Source organism: Nansenia antarctica (assembly GCF_963989245.1).
Source record: "Nansenia antarctica genome assembly, chromosome: 3".
NCBI lineage: Eukaryota > Metazoa > Chordata > Actinopteri > Argentiniformes > Microstomatidae > Nansenia > Nansenia antarctica.
Window position 1 is genome coordinate 45017706 of NC_137688.1, and position 16750 is coordinate 45034455.

The following is a 16750-nucleotide window of genomic DNA, read 5'->3' on the forward strand; positions in this document are numbered from 1 at the left end:
CCACCTGCTCGCCTGCGGTGTGTCATGTCTTTTGTGGATGTGTCTGTGTTTCCCTTAACTTTTAACTAGTGTTGTTCCGATACCGTTTTTTGATCCCGATACCGATACCGATACCTGACCGTGCAGTACTTGCCGATACCGAGTACCGATCCGATACCACGGCGTTTGAAAAAACAAAACAAAAAAACATGTTTTTTGAGCCGCATACTCACCTCGATGTAAAATTATTGCTAACACTTAGTCTGGCACTGCTCAAAACCTTTGTAAAACTCGTAAAGTTTTTGTAAAACTTAAGTAAAAAAATAAAATAAAATAAAAAATACGTTTTTGTAAAGTACTCGCCGATACCAGCATTTTTGTGCATATCGGTGGCCATGCCGATACTAGTATCGGTATCGGAACAACACTACTTTTAACTGCTCCTCCTGAGACATCTACTGCACCCCAGCACTGCGTCTCCTGAAGACACCCGCTTTTCCCCTCTACTGTGTCCCCTAAAAACGTGTATTGACCCCTTGTACTGTTTCTCTGTTTCTCCAGTGTCTATATATAATAACATAAAATAAAATAAAAAAACAACCTAGGTTTAGAAGAAGGTTTTTCCTTCTATCAATGGCCCCGGGCCTGAGCTGGATTATTCTTCCTGCTACGACTGGTGGATTGATGATTCACTTGCTTAGTCAAATGTATTGATTGTAAGTCGCTTTGGAATAAGGTGTCTGCTAAATGCCAAAAAATGTAAAAAAATAAAATAAAAAAATAAGTTAAATGTAAATGGAGCTTGCACATCCGCTGCACATAGATCCGAGCCGATTTCGTGTAGAGATTGTGGCCAGATGCTGCCATGAAAGGAAGCATTTCTGATATTGCCTCAAGGTGCAGTGCCCAATTGCCAGTACGTTCAGCTCTCAGAAACTTGCGAAGTATGTCCACCATACCCATGTACTGCAACCAGAGGGCAGCTGTCCTGCTACAGGATTTTAAGTATTCACTTTTGCTTTTGAGTTGTTCTTTTATTCTGAGTATCACATCAGCATTGCAAGCCTTCTCTGCAGACACTGATCCCTAATAATTAATTAATAAATAATAGATCCCTCCATCAACTGTGCATAGAGGACAGCAACTTCATCCAGATCAGATGCATGCAGGTATCTTTGACCCTCTTATGGAAGCTTGGGCTAGTAATACAAAACATACATAAAAAGTGTAAAAGGTAAATCTTTTTTTTTAATGGGTTAGGGTTAGATGGTCTGATATATTTTTAGGAATACCTGGAATATGAAATGATAAACACCTTTCATTACAAATATATTGCAAGAAAACGAACCCACTGTTTCATCTTGACCCACTTACCTGTATGCATCTATGGGTTAAGAATTTCCTTTTACACACATATAGTACTGCATCCAACTCCATGTCTCATGTAAAACAGTTTCTGGGTGATTGTGGACAGTATTGAACACTTTGTGTGGACATCAGACAAGAAGACATGCATAAAAACATTATTTAACATAAAAAATTGTGGCATCACCAGTTTCAGTATTTTTCAATACTTTCCACCACTTGGATTTCTTAAGACTTTTGATATGTTATGAAGGACATATCCATGAGACTAGGACAGTTGAAAGAGTTTCTGTTGCAATTTGTCTGAGGTCATATTGTATAATGCCTGTACTACTACTCCTGGCACAGTTTTCACATTTTGCTACCTCACAATCTGCAATTGAAATGCATTTAATATGGAATTATTTTTGCATTAATCTTCAATCTTTATCATACTTTCAAAGGGTCAGATATGGGATTAGCCTATGTCACGACCCACCAGCCATGTGCGTACATTGATAGTCAATGGGCTCGTTCCCACACAGGGCCGAGGCCGGACACAGGTAGATTAGCTCAGGGTTAGCTGACAGCACCCAGGTAGATGGTAAGGGGAAATGGCTTACCTGGCTCCGATGTATCGTGGCGTGGTCCGCGGGGATACTGAACAGCCCGCACGTTCGTTCAGTGGGGTGTTCCTTCCCATTCAGTATTGACATATAACATACAACAACAAAACCGGACACGACACAACACGACCTCGGGGGTAATCCACTATTTCACACGGTAATAGTCTTGATAATAATTGTCCAAGGGGTTCTCTTCTAGGTAAGGCGTCTCAATCAGTATTTCTCTTCTCGGATAACTCCACTCTCAACTCTCTCGACTCCCCAGGTAGCTAATGAGCACCTGTCATATACCTTTCGAGAGTCCCGCCAACAGGCAAGCCACTCCCCCATGTACCCTGGGTAGCCAATCAACACCCCCTGAGCTTACCATGACAACTAGGAACAGTTGGATCGTGACACCTATAGATGTTTGGAATACTTTTTCAAGGCACTTTATATAAAATGGTAAATGGACTGACTTAGCCTATATAGTGCCTTATTCCAAAGTGCTTTACAATGGCCTCTCATTCACACACCAATAGCGGCAAGCTACCACGCAAGGCACCGGCCCACTCATTGGGAGCAATTTGGGGTTCAGTGTCTTGCCCAAGGACACCTCGACATGTAGCCAGCCAGGGCTCGACCCGCCAATCTACCGACCTTGCGATCATTAGACGCCGGCGAAACAATGTCTAAATGTAATGTAAGTACAGTGTACTTCTATGCTGTTCCTTAGTATACCTCTTGTTGTTTACCAAGCAGTGGCTTCCTTCAATAAAGCATATCCATAAATGAAGCATTCATACAGACATCATTATCTTGTCATTCTGTGAAATGTCCTGCTGTTGATCATGAGCACTCAAACCAAACAAATTGTATGTTTCAACACCAGAGTGGTCTCAATCCAAAATAAACAAATGAAATGTGTCTCACAAATATGTTTATTTTTTCTGATAACAAACTTCTCTGGGGTATTGGACTAGACTAGAGTGATGTTTCCCCTAACCTATCAAACACCACATACAGCTCGCTCTGAAGTAGTTGACCTGTCTAAGGGCTGGGAATTGTAGTCCTGTCTGTTCTTCCTGTAACATTGGGTGTTGAGAGGACAGGTTTGAGACTTCTGTGACCTATGAGTGGGATGAAACAATCCGGTTGTTAATTCGTGACGTGTTTCCGGGTCCAAAGTTGGCTGAGGCGCTGTCTTCGAAATGCCGCAATAATAATAATAATTAATTATATTGATATAGCGCTTTTCCGAGGCTCAAATACCCTGACAATATGGGGGAAACGGGAAAGTGCTGTGTCCCTTGTTGTATCAATAGATCCGAGTCTAAAAAACGATTAAACTGTCATTCTACCGCTGTAGTACACTGGTACTCTGGTGCGGAGAATTTCTGGTTTGGACCCGGAAATTGCTAAACGTCACGTTTGACGTCAGACTTAACAACCGGATACTGTTTGTGGCAGCATGACGTTTGTGGCAGCATGACGCCTGTGTCATTGGAGCACTGGAGGTTTCCCTCAAGTGGAAGCATTCTACACAATCCTTGCACTTCCTAGGGGAGCTGTCATGCGAAATCGTGTGCACGCGTCACGACCTAACGCGTCACGACCAGCTGGCACGCGTCACGACCAGCTGGCGACTGTGACGCGTCAGTCTAGTGTTTTTGAAACCTCCGTTTAGCGAAAAGCTTTAATTTGGCTCTACAAGTGTTAATATGTCATTTTATGAAGTTTTAATATGTTTTCAGGCGAGAAAGTAACCATATATATTCACAAAATGTATCCGGTTTATCAAAATAACCCTTATATCTATCTGATCTGACGGTTTTTTTCACAACGTTATTACTTGTCACTTTAAGCCCAGGAGGGAGTTAGCGATTAGCGATGTTTAGCTTAGCTTAGTTTAACAGAAGTATCTTCACTTTTAACATGACTTCCCGTGGTCGTAGAGGGCTGGTCGACGGCTTAAAATGACCGTGTAGACCTGTAGACCTTATCCAGCTATAGTCTTGTGTTTCTACCCCGGGCATAGCCGGTGTTATTCACGGACAAACACTCCTGTTAGAGTGGTTCTAGTACACTGGACATAGGTAACACATAGAGAGGCTTCTCCTCTCTCTCTCTCCATCCTACACTACACTACACTACGCATCCTATACTACACTACACTACGCTAGCTCGCGGTGTTCGGGTGACAGCCAGGGCGCGTTCGTAAATACGCTCTGGAAATCTGATCAGCACTCACGGAATGCCTCTTGTCCAATCAAATGACTTGGTCCCTTTATGACGTTGAACCCAGTGTGCGCTCCGGGGCTCTCAGAGCGAATTTACGAACGCAGCCTCAAGTTCAATACTCGCGACACACACGGACTGGTCCAGTTTCACTAACCACTGTGTAGAGTAGTAGACGCATCATTTTTACTAACACAGTAATATGACTACATGATCACACTAGTCTAGTCGTGTTTAAGCCCACGTTTCACTCTCTACTCCTAGACACACACTGTCCTAGTCACACACACTCCTAGTCACACACACTCCTAGACACACACTGTCCTAGACACACACTGTCCTAGACACACACTCCTAGACACACACACTCTTTTTTACTACAGTAAACATTGTATCCAAGAAAAGAAAAAAAAATCAAAGTAAACATTGTCAACAAGAATGAAGCCCTGCATTTTTATAACTTTATATTTGTTTCTCTCTTAGGCAAGTCTAAAGGTTGTGGTGGTGGTGTGTCAATCAATCAATAATCGTTTAGAACGTGTCAGGACCAGGTGGTGACTGTGACGTCATTCTAGTGCGCTGTGTTTAATCCTCCGCACTTTACTCCACCATTTTGCTCTGCTGCCGCACGACGAAACACCTGCTACACGACACACCTGCTACTACAGAGAACTACTAGAACTACTATTAATATATATATATACACAATTAGTATACATATCAGATAATAGATATGGCATCCTATACTAGCCACAGTGGAATTTTCTTATATCTGTCCAAAGCCCAGGAGGATATGTCTGCAGAGAAGAAGCGTGCTCTCCGGAGAGCAGCTGAGAATTACATGCTTCAGGGTAAGATTTGTTAAATTAACCCATAAAGCAATAAAGTAGTGTACTACTGTAAAAAAACAACAACAACAAAAAACATTATTTAACAAGTCCTGGTCTCTTTTCTCTAATCCTTTTGATGTTGTAGATGGTCTCATGTATTATCGGCCCAAGAAGGGACAGCCACAAAGGAGGGTCATCATGTCAGACGAGGAAAAGGAGAAAGTGCTGACCGAGGTCCATGCCGGTCACTTCGGAGTGAAGCGCATGATTAGCAAGATTAATCTGCGCTTCTTCTGGTTTGGCATTGTGAAGGATGTGAAAGACTGGGCAAGCAAATCTATTATTTCTTTAGTTAGTTTTTATGTTTTACAAACAGTAGCAAGATTGTATTTTACACACAGATAATATTCATTCATTCACATTTCATTTCAACTTGCACTTTACTGATTGTTTCAAGGTCCGTACCTGCGTGGCTTGCCAGAGGTTTGAGAAGGTGAAGACTGAAGCCCCTGAGCTGAAGAGCATCAAGCCTGTTTCACCGTGGTACATGATTGGTGAGTTCTACACTTTTATATCCCAATTAATTTTTTGGGGTTTGACTTGTTTCCCACCATGCTTTCTTTCAGTATGCTCTTTTAGTGTGAATGTTTTACTTCCGCTTGTCCAATGTTAGAGTATGCCAACACATTTTTCTTGCTAGGTGTGGACCTCATCGGACCGTTCAAGGCCTCATCCAAGAATAGCAATCGCTACTGCCTCACAGCGACAGATTTCTTCACCAAGTGGGTGGAGGCCATTCCTATCCAGGTGTGTTATATCTGTGTTTAGTGTTGTTTTCTCAAATATAATGATCATGACCATGCTTTTTAAAATACTTGAATGTATTGTACTTGAACAGTTCATCACCATGTATCCCAATTTTCATCTTAAAATTAACATTATAAGTATTAATATAATAGTACCATATCCTGTGTGTATACACTGCTAGGACAAGACGGCAGTGGCAACATCCCAGGCCCTGATAGACATCTTCCACACCCATGGTGCGCCGGAGGTCATCCTGACTGACCAGGGCAAAGAGTTCTGCAACAAGGTCATGTACTTGCTAAAACATATGATCTTGTAACAGTTATGGACATACTTGTATGGACAAAACTAATGACTTCTGTCTTACTACTTTTAGGTCAACCAGATTTTGTTTGAGAAGTGGGGGATGAAGCACCGGATTACCTCTGCCTACCATCCCCAGACCAACGGACTGGACGAGCGGACCAATCAAACACTCAAGAGCGCTATCGGGAAATCTCTGGAAGGGCACCAGGAACGGTGGGAGGACAACCTTAAGTTAATCCTTTTCGCACATAACACCAGCGTCCAGGCCTCCACCAAGTACTCGCCCTACCGCCTGATGTACGGTCGGGAGCCACGGCTGTCCTCTGAGGTATGTCAACTCTTGATATTATTGTTCTTATAATATATAATTTGTTTTGCAAATTGATTCTCAATATAAACAAAAAATAAAACACTAACTCTATGCAAATGTATGTATTGCGTATCTCTATTTGCCTCTCATTTCAGATCACAGGCGACCGTCCTTTTGTGGAGATGGACGAGATTAATGAAGACACCGCTGCAGACTATCTCCACGCCAGGGCTGAGAAGGATGAGGAGGTCTTTGACGAGGTGAAAGATATTACACAACTATATACTGAACAACCACCTGAGTGATGCTAAGTAACTGCTAAAGCAATAACAATGCCTCAGCAATATACAGAGCTATACTGCACAACAGAGAATTACAATCTCTGCTGCTTCGCTTTTTCTTCAACGATCAAGGTGCGACTCAACGTGGAGAAGGCCCAGGAGAAACAGCGGGAAAGCTACCGGAAGAGGATCAAGAAGGGAACCAAGCGGTTTGAGATCCTCCCGGGCATGGAGGTCCTGAAGAAGAATGAGAGGAAACGTGTGAGACCTGGTGGCACAATGGACCCAGACTGGCCAACTACGTACCGGTAAATGTTAGACTTTTAAGAATATTCAGAATGAGAGGGTGATGTGTGATGTCCAATTTTGCCATTATTAATACATATTTTCTTCAGGGTGACTGAGGTTGGGGACAACAATTTGGTGCAGTTGGAGACCTTGGATGGCCAACAACTGGGAACCAAAACCCCCTATGCCTCAGTGAAGCCTCTGCGGACGAGTAAGTGTAACATACAGTTCACATTTTAAAGTTAATGTAATGTGAAACTGTATTTTTTTTACCACAAGATGTCATTCTAAAATTGTTTTGTTGATTGACTTAAGGATTCCGAGCCTGCCCGCCCACTCAGAAAGCTGTGTCCCATCCACCGGAGCCAGTGTGTTCTGATGACCCTGAACCGCTAAACTCTGAGCCGGAGTGGGACTCACTTCAGGTACACTTAAAAATCCTAGCTTCATTCATTTTAAATAATCAAAATTCCAATGGCTGAGTACTGTAACATGACAGTCCCTTTAACCCAACATCATTATGTTTTTTAGGCACCATCTCAGCTGCTAGATGTCACCATCACAGATGTTCAGCTGGGGCGGGCCTGTCCAGCTTTACGTAGCGGGTTGGAGGTGCTTAGGCCTTTCGTTCTGACTCCCAATTGTTGGCTGAATGATCTCTCCATTGACAATGCTCAGGCTCTTTTACAGGCTCAACATCCCCATGTAGGAGGCCTCTACGCCACAACGTCCCTCTCCCTCCTCTCCTCCGTGCCTGCATCAACCCAGGGGTTTGTTCAGATTTTAAATGTTTGTTCAAATCACTGGGTTACGGTAAGTAACATCAACTGCGAGGTAGGTACTGTTAACATTTATGACTCCGCTGGTCACGGGTCGACCGAGGAGTTCATTTCTCAAATAACAGGTCTCCTCTCTTTTTCAGGTCCCAAGGTCCTTCTGCAGTGGCCTGATGTCCAGCAGCAGAGAGGCAGCTCAGACTGTGGGCTGTTTGCTATTGCGAACAGTCTCACATGCTGCAGAGGTGAGGACCCAGCAAGCAAGGAATTTGATCAGTCTGATATGCGTGCGCACCTCTTTTCCTGCTTTCAGTATGAGCACCTGAAACCATTCCGCAGCTCCATACGGTGTCCACGCACGGCCCAGTCAGTGTACACTATGGACGTTAGTGTGCACTGCATCTGCAGGAGGACCATCCGACCAGAGCTTCAGGTATCCTGCAGGAGGTGTTTCAAGTTGTTCCATTCGTCTTGTGTGTCAATTAATATTATGTTTCCTAATGAATTTGTTTGTACTGCTTGTAAAGTTGTTTTTTAAGTATTTTCCAGATTGTACACAGATAGCCCTGCTACGTCCTCCGTGAGGGCCCGTTCCCCTGTACATAAGTCCCTGTCCAGCCCTGCTACATCCTCCGTGAGGACCACCTCTACCACATCCTCCGTGAGGACCACCTCTACCACATCCTCAGAGAGGACCACCTCTACCACATCCTCCGTGAGGACCACCTCTACCTCCTCCGTGAGGACCACCTCTACCTCAGGCTACTGCAAGTATGAGCCACAATTACATCATTGTTATTTTTAAATGTTCATATTGATTGTTTCATTACTAATACATTAAATGTATGCTCATTCATTCACACAGCACCAAGATGTTTTGGACAAAATTACATCTGGACAGTTACCTTTCATCCCCATCCACCCAGTACACTGGTAAGTCACATTGAATAGGGATGATTTAGAAATGTGTTTACTCACAAAATGTTATTTTGACTGTACATATCTGTGCTTGTTTGTGTGTTTACACTAACAAGATGGTTATTGCTTACCTCAACAGGAGAGCTGATTGGTGTGATGTTACCTAACCCCCCAGATGTTACCCACCAACCCTCCAGATGTTACCCCCAACCCTCCAGATGTTATCCCCTAACCTCCCAGATGTTACCCCAACCCTCCACCACCACCTCAGACACACCACCACCACCTCAGACACACCACCACCACCTCAGACACACCACCACCACCACCTCAGACACACCACTACCACCACCACCTCAGACACACCACCAGGATGTGGTAGAGGTGGTCCTCACGGAGGATGTAGCAGGGCTGGACAGGGACTTATGTACAGGGGAACGGGCCCTCACGGAGGACGTAGCAGGGCTATCTGTGTATTTATCTGTTCTATTATTGTTGAATTTGTGAATGATATGTTACTCCCTAACTATTATTATATACCTGATTGTAACCTGTACAGTTCTTTTGCAAACGTTAGCCCCCTGAAGTGTTGTGTATTTATATATAAAGTTTATTCTGTTTTCTGAATCAGTGTGGACTCGTGGTGTGTTTGTTCATCGTCTGACATTGGCACGTTTTATTACAATATCAACTACTATACTAGTCCAAAAGTTACATATGACTGTAGTTATCATAACTGTACATGTCCTACTCTAATGGATCTTGAACGAAACGCGCATTTTTTTAATTAAGTTGAATTGCTGAGTTGCGTTTGCAACTTTATGAGAAAATGATCTGCTGATCAGACCACTCTAACAGGAGTGTTTGTCCGTGAATAACACCGGCTATGCCCGGGGTAGAAACACAAGACTATAGCTGGATAAGGTCTACAGGTATACACGGTCATTTTAAGCCGTCGACCAGCCCTCTACGACCACGGGAAGTCATGTTAAAAGTGAAGATACTTCTGTTAAACTAAGCTAAGCTAAACATCGCTAATCGCTAACTCCCTCCTGGGCTTAAAGTGACAAGTAATAACGTTGTGAAAAAAACCGTCAGATCAGATAGATATAAGGGTTATTTTGATAAACCGGATACATTTTGTGAATATATATGGTTACTTTCTCGCCTGAAAACATATTAAAACTTCATAAAATGACATTTGACACTTGTAGAGCCAAATTAAAGCTTTTCGCTAAACGGAGGTTTCAAAAACACTAGACTGACGCGTCACAGTCGCCAGCTGGTCGTGACGTGTGCCAGCTGGTCGTGACGCGTTAGGTCGTGACGCGTGCACACGATTTGGCAGTGCACACGATTTCGCATGACAGCGCCACCCCTCCAAAATTTCGTTGTTTGGTACCTGTACTGTAGCAATGACAATAAAGTCCATTCATTCATTCATTCATTCATTCACTGATATGAGTCCTCCTCTTATGGAGCACCAGGTGAACCTTCTGTCTGAAGCTCTTCCCACACTTATCGCAATGATACGGTTTCTCACCAGTGTGAATTTGCATATGTTTTTTTAAATTACCTCTACAAGTAAAGCATTTATAACAACACGGGCAGCTATATGGTTTTTCCCCAGTATGAATCATGATGTGCACTGCCAGGTGACCCTTATGTGTAAAACTCTTGCCACAATCTTTGCACATATATCGTTTCTCCCCAGAGTGAAGCCTCATTGGGCCTTTCAAATTAGAACTAGGCAGGCTTTGTCCTTTCTTTGACTGTGTTGTCTTTGGTTTGAGTGGCTTTACCTCTGACAGCAGTCCTTCAAGTTCACTCTCCTCCCCATCTAGACGTTGAATCAGTTCTGCAGAACTGTTTGGATGTAGGCCTACTGCAGGGAATGGCTTAGACTCAATGGTTGGTTCTAATATTCCATCATCTCCACTAGGCTCTGTTTTGATCTGCTCAGCTGTATTGTTGTTAGGTATAAAATCCATTACTTCATCCTCCACTGGTTGGGTTTTGTGCAGATGTGGGTCCTGATTATAGTCACTTTCTACACGGAGAATGATGATGTCTTTGGTATCAGACTCTGGAAGCTGCTGCTCCTCCTCTTTAAATGTGGTCTCTGCGTCCTCGAGCCCCAGACGGGGACACTCCTGCTCACATTGCTGTTGCTGAGGGGACCCCTCCTCTAACAGTCCTTTAACAGTCGTCTGATCTCTGTTGTCTGAAGACATGGACGGCGGCTGGATGGTTCCTATTCGAGATGGAAATGTTAATTAGCACCACAGCAAAAAGTCAACCATTTTATAGCACAACAATGTGTTCTTAAGGTGAAAGTCCAGTTTTGTAACAATTAAGCCATTTCAATTAATTCACAAAGTTTTCAAAACCAGAATCACTGAACACCTGAGCCACTGTTCCAAGCAGATACTACAATCTCTTTGCATTTCAATGTGCCTCTATCAGAGTTATGGGGCCGGTTTCAGAGACAAGGCAATGTAAAATCTCCATTGAAGATGTTTTTTAGTCTAGGATTAGGCTTAAGCCTTGTCTGTGAAACCGGCCCATAGAGTTTAATAGAGAGTATAGACCAGACTGCTCTTAATCACATATTTTAGGATATTAGTTTAGGATGTGTTCAGTTTGGATTGAGTTAGTATGCATATTAGTGGGATTAAGTGTAGGTTAATACTGACGAATGGCATGGGGGCTATGTGGGCGTGGCTTATGGGTTTAAGGCCACTCAGCTGGGGAGATGAGAATTGAGACGCCATTGTTGAGAAGTGGGAACGTTTCTCTCCGGCCACGTTCTGGATAAACTGTTGGAACTAACCTTACTCATTCTTTAAGAGAACTGTTTAGTTAGATAGGGAAGGATGTATGATCGGCACAGATCAGTTTGAAGAGAGAAGGCAGAGGTTCCTGTAGCACAAAGATGCGGATGGTGACCGAGCTGTCTACAGAGGCCAACACAGTGGCAGCCCACAGGTGAGCCCGTCTAGCCTAGCGCCCTAGCTAGGGTCATTCAGGAGGCAGGGGTCTAATGGATAGTGAGGTGGGCTGATGATCAGAAGGTTGTGAGTTCAAATCCCGCCTGGAACACCACCACTAGTGTGCCCTTGAGTAAGGCACTTAGCCCTCAGTTACTCCAGGCGGAATGTCCCTGTAATTGGTCATTGTAAGTCGCTTTGGATAAACGCGTCTGCTAAATGGCAAATTATTCACACCTTACTTGAGGGTCAGGAAGGCATACTCCCATGGTCTTTAGCTCATGTTACCGACACCGTCCTTAGGGGGAAATATCAAGCCACAGAATAGTGGGAGAAGGGCAGTCAAAGTGTAACACCATCATCAAGAGTCTAAGGAATCAAACCAGCTTCAAGCCATCTTACTCCTGCTACACTGTAGGTATGGATCATTTTAGCGCTACTTGTTTCTAGTGACTGAACTCCTAACAGTTCCAAAGGGCAGAACCAAGAGATCTTCTCTTCTATGTTTGCCTCTTAGTGAGTGGGTAATATTTGCCCCTACCTTTAACAGTCTCCTGATCTCTGATCTGGTCTGAAGACATGGACTGTGGCTGGATGTTTCCTAATGGAGATGGAAATGTTAATTAGAACTACAACTAAAATGATGGCACAACATTGTGTTCTTAAGGCGATAGTCCAGTTTTGTAACAATGATTAGGCCATTTCAATTCATTCCCACCAAAACTAGTTTTCAAAACCTGAGCTACTCATCAAAGCTGATACTGCAATCACTTTGCATTTCAATGTGCCTCTGTGAGAGATCAGCTGTAGACCAGAATCTGCTCTTAATCACTCTTGACAATACATGGACACTTTAAGACCTCCAGATGAAGTCGCCTCTCTTTTGAATTTTTGGGGAAGCTGAGGGCCCTGGCAACGTCCCGTTCATTCAGATGGGCCCGCTCCAAATGTCTAGCCATTTTGCTGAACGGCTTCTCACAAAACAAACAATGTTGTCTTTTGTTGTAGTTCCTTTTTCCATAGATTTTTTTGCCTGATGCCTGTACATTTACGGTATCGCCCGTGAGATGGTCTTCCTGCTGAGTCTCTTGCCTACTGGAAGCCATGACAGCTGGTTTCTTTGCTCTCACTGCATCAGACTCATCTTCACTGTCTGAAAAGTCAGCAATCCGCTTTCGAGAATGCGGGAAGTTAGAGAGACCCTTCCTGTCTGTATGACACAGTCTTCTGTGCTTCAATGTTTGAGACTTGGCTGATTTCTGAGGGGTTATAGAGCCTTTTGTTTGGTCTGAAGAACTGCTGTCAGAACATTCATTAGCATTTGGGATGGACTTGTCTTCACTGTTGTCAAGTGAACTTAAGGAAACATCGGTATGGGTTTCACTCTCTTCAGATGGTTTTACATTTGGATTCCTGTTGAGGGAGGTATGAGATCGCTTTGGTCGTGTGTAGATTTGAAGGGCCACTGGTGACTCACCTTTACTTTCTGAAGTTGGTTTTGAAAAAGCAGTGTGCCCACTGGAAGACTTGATATGTTGTCTCTTTGCTCTGACTGTATCAGGCTCATCTTCAATGTCTGGAAAGATAGAACTTTTCTTTCGAGAACGGGTGGATTTGGGTTGCCAAGAGTGTTCAGAATCTTCATCAGTTTCAGGAATAAGAACATAATGCCCTCCCTCTCTGGAACCGGAAAGATCCGCCAGTGTTTCCTTAATCAGCTTAGAGAGGGGGAGAGCACAAATGAAATAACATATTTTTCAATTGTTCATTAATTTACAAAAGACTAAGCTAGGATGGCAAATAATTAAGAAGTAAACTTACAAAAACACTCTCTGTTCTTCTCAGGACTGGAACATGTTCTGAGGACTTAAAATCACTGGAGAAAGAAATGCTCTCATCACTGGAGATAATGCTGCTCTCATCGCATTTAAGGTTAACAGTGCTCCCACTGCTTTCAGCTGTTCTTGTCTGTTTAGAAAAAAGACAAAAAAATAGTAACTTAAATGGACAAAATGGATACACAAGTAGAAATTATTAAAGAATGAAGTCGTTGGAATCAGTTATATTTTTTTTATGCAACATAAATATTAATATTGACCTGGATTCTATGTATATATTAAGTGCAATCAATGTTGGTTGTGCTCACCAAATGAGATGTGGTAACCTTTTCTGACTAGTGAGGACGTAGATTTTGATACCAGGCACCTTAAAACAATGTTTTACAGCAATTGGTAAGGTAAATGTAGTGAGAGAAGTTAGAGAGAATGTTGGTCCCCACTCTATTGGTGTGTTATCAGGTCCAAGTCCTCACTTTAGGTAGTTTAGCCAGAACACACACACATGCACGCACACGCACGCACGCACACGCACACGCACACACACACACACACACACACACCATAATCAATACAATACATTTGATTTTATACTGAGAAATACTGTGTAAAAGTAAACACATATACAGTAATTCACCTCTAGATTCCTTGCCTCTATTTGTTTGTGTTGAAAAAGTCAATCTGGTTACATCTTGTATGGTTGTTGTTTTACAACCGTGTATTGCCTTTGGGCCCACTGGCTGCTGTGCACACAAACCATTTTGGTGTGCTAAGCAAAGAAGCCAGTACAGCGGCATCTAATGATTGCAAAAGTCGGCAGCTCGCAGCGGTTCGAATCACGGCTGGCCACGTGTCGAGCAAGGCACTGAACCCCTAATTGCTCCAGGGTCGCCGTCTATGGCCGACCCCTTGCCTAGAGCATAAAATACAGAATTCCAACAATTGACTGACAGGTTGATAAATACTTTATTTATTTATTTTATTATTATTAGGCTCTTTGTTGATTTACCCAGTAATATCTGTCACTAGTAGTGGGTTTAGTGTTGATCTTGAATGGCATAGTCTCACTAAATCAGACTTTCCATAAATGCCAGAAAAGCAATGACATGCAACCAGTAGCTTGTACCAGTACTTACATACCCTATAGTACAGGCATTTTGTGAGAAAAGAGGAACCTCAGACAAATTGCAACAAAAAATCTTTCAACTGTTTATTGCTCATAAATGTCTCCTATGACATAAAAAGTCTTAAGAAATCCAAGTGGTGGAAAGTATTTTTTTTTACCATAACCTGGTAACACGTTTTTGCTTCCAAAAATGACATAATAAAGCTTTAAAATGTTGAAACTTTAATCGAATCACTAAATTAATATACTTTTATACAAGGCAACATAAATTGGCAGTAATCAACATTAATATAGGCATTGATTAACAACAATTGAAAACAATATTATTAAAATAACACTTTTATGTTACTTTCAAAATATTTTGGACTGGTAGATTTGCACTAATCAGTATGTTGGCACTATTGAACAAAAACGTAAACATGTTAACTTTTAAGTAAAACTTTATCAGTACGTGTCTGGTTCATCTTCACCATTTTCATCGTCATCATCTTCATCACATGCAGCCTGAGATGAGTTTGCATACCCCAATCCTTTGCAGTTGCTACATGCAACAGAGCACTCAATGCAACAGAGCACTCAAAGCACTCAACAGAGCACTCAACAGAGCACTATCCTGAGGGAAACTTCGGAGGGAACCAGCTACTAGATGGTTCGATTAGTCTTTCGCCCCTATACCCAGGTCGGACGACCGATTTGCACGTCAGGACCGCTACGGACCTCCACCAGAGTTTTCTCTGGCTTCGCCCTGCCCAGGCATAGTTCACCATCTATCGGGTCCTATCGCATAAAAGAAATTTTATTTTTCTGACTTTTATTCTGAAATGTTATTTATCAGACTTTTATTCTGAAATGTTATTTATCAGACTTTTATTCTGAATGTTTATTTTCGGACTTTTATTCTGAAATCTTATTTTTCTGACTTTTTTTCTGAAAGCATGGTACGTCTGATAGTTCTTCTGTAGGTGACCACTGAGCATGTTGATGAACTGCTGCTTGTTTGTGTTGTTTGAAAGGAACAGGTAATTCATCGTAATAGGCATGTCTTACGTAATAGGCATGTCTTACGTAATAGGCATGTCTTACGGCTGCTCCAGTCCTCCCACCTGCTCGCCTGCGGTGTGTCATGTCTTTTGTGGATGTGTCTGTGTTTCCCTTAACTTTTAACTGCTCCTCCTGAGACATCTACTGCACCCCAGCACTGCGTCTCCTGAAGACACCCGCTTTTCCCCTCTACTGTGTCCCCTAAAAACGTGTATTGACCCCTTGTACTGTTTCTCTGTTTCTCCAGTGTCTATATATAATAACATAAAATAAAATAAAATAAAATAAAAAAACAACCTAGGTTTAGAAGAAGGTTTTTCCTTCTATCAATGGCCCCGGGCCTGAGCTGGATTATTCTTCCTGCTACGACTGGTGGATTGATGATTCACTTGCTTAGTCAAATGTATTGATTGTAAGTCGCTTTGGAATAAGGTGTCTGCTAAATGCCAAAAAATTTAAAAAAATAAAATAAAAAAATAAGTAAAATGTAAATGGAGCTTGCACATCCGCTGCACATAGATCCGAGCCGATTTCATGTAGAGATTGTGGCCAGATGCTGCCATGAAAGGAAGCATTTCTGATATTGCCTCAAGGTGCAGTGCCCAATTGCCAGTACGTTCAGCTCTCAGAAACTTGTGAAGTATGTCCACCATATCCATGTACTGCAACCAGAGGGCAGCTGTCCTGCTACAGGATTTTAAGTATTCACTTTTGCTTTTGAGTTGTTCTTTTATTCTGAGTATCACATCAGCATTGCAAGCCTTCTCTGCAGACACTGATCCCTAATAATTAATTAATAAATAATAGATCCCTCCATCAACTGTGCATAGAGGACAGCAACTTCATCCAGATCAGATGCATGCAGGTATCTTTGACCCTCTTATGGAAGCTTGGGCTAGTAATACAAAACATACATAAAAAGTGTAAAAGGTAAATCTTTTTTTTTAATGGGTTAGGGTTAGATGGTCTGATATATTTTTAGGAATACCTGGAATATGAAATGATAAACACCTTTCATTACAAATATATTGCAAGAAAACGAACCCACTGTTTCATCTTGACCCACTTACCTGTAT

General features: G+C 42.5%; 1 protein-coding gene across 1 annotated transcript in view; it reads right to left on the reverse strand.

Moving 5' to 3' along the window:
- The window catches only part of LOC308154126 (uncharacterized protein), a gene marked incomplete at both ends in the record, with an annotated part of 33397 nt that overhangs the window by 4371 nt on the left and 12276 nt on the right, over window positions 1-16750 (reverse strand). The window contains 3 exons of the mRNA XM_080527303.1: window positions 10485-10936; window positions 12214-12273; window positions 13150-13248. Coding sequence (XP_080383429.1) covers window positions 10485-10936; window positions 12214-12273; window positions 13150-13248 — 611 coding nt within the window. The remainder of the gene's footprint in view (window positions 1-10484; window positions 10937-12213; window positions 12274-13149; window positions 13249-16750) is intronic.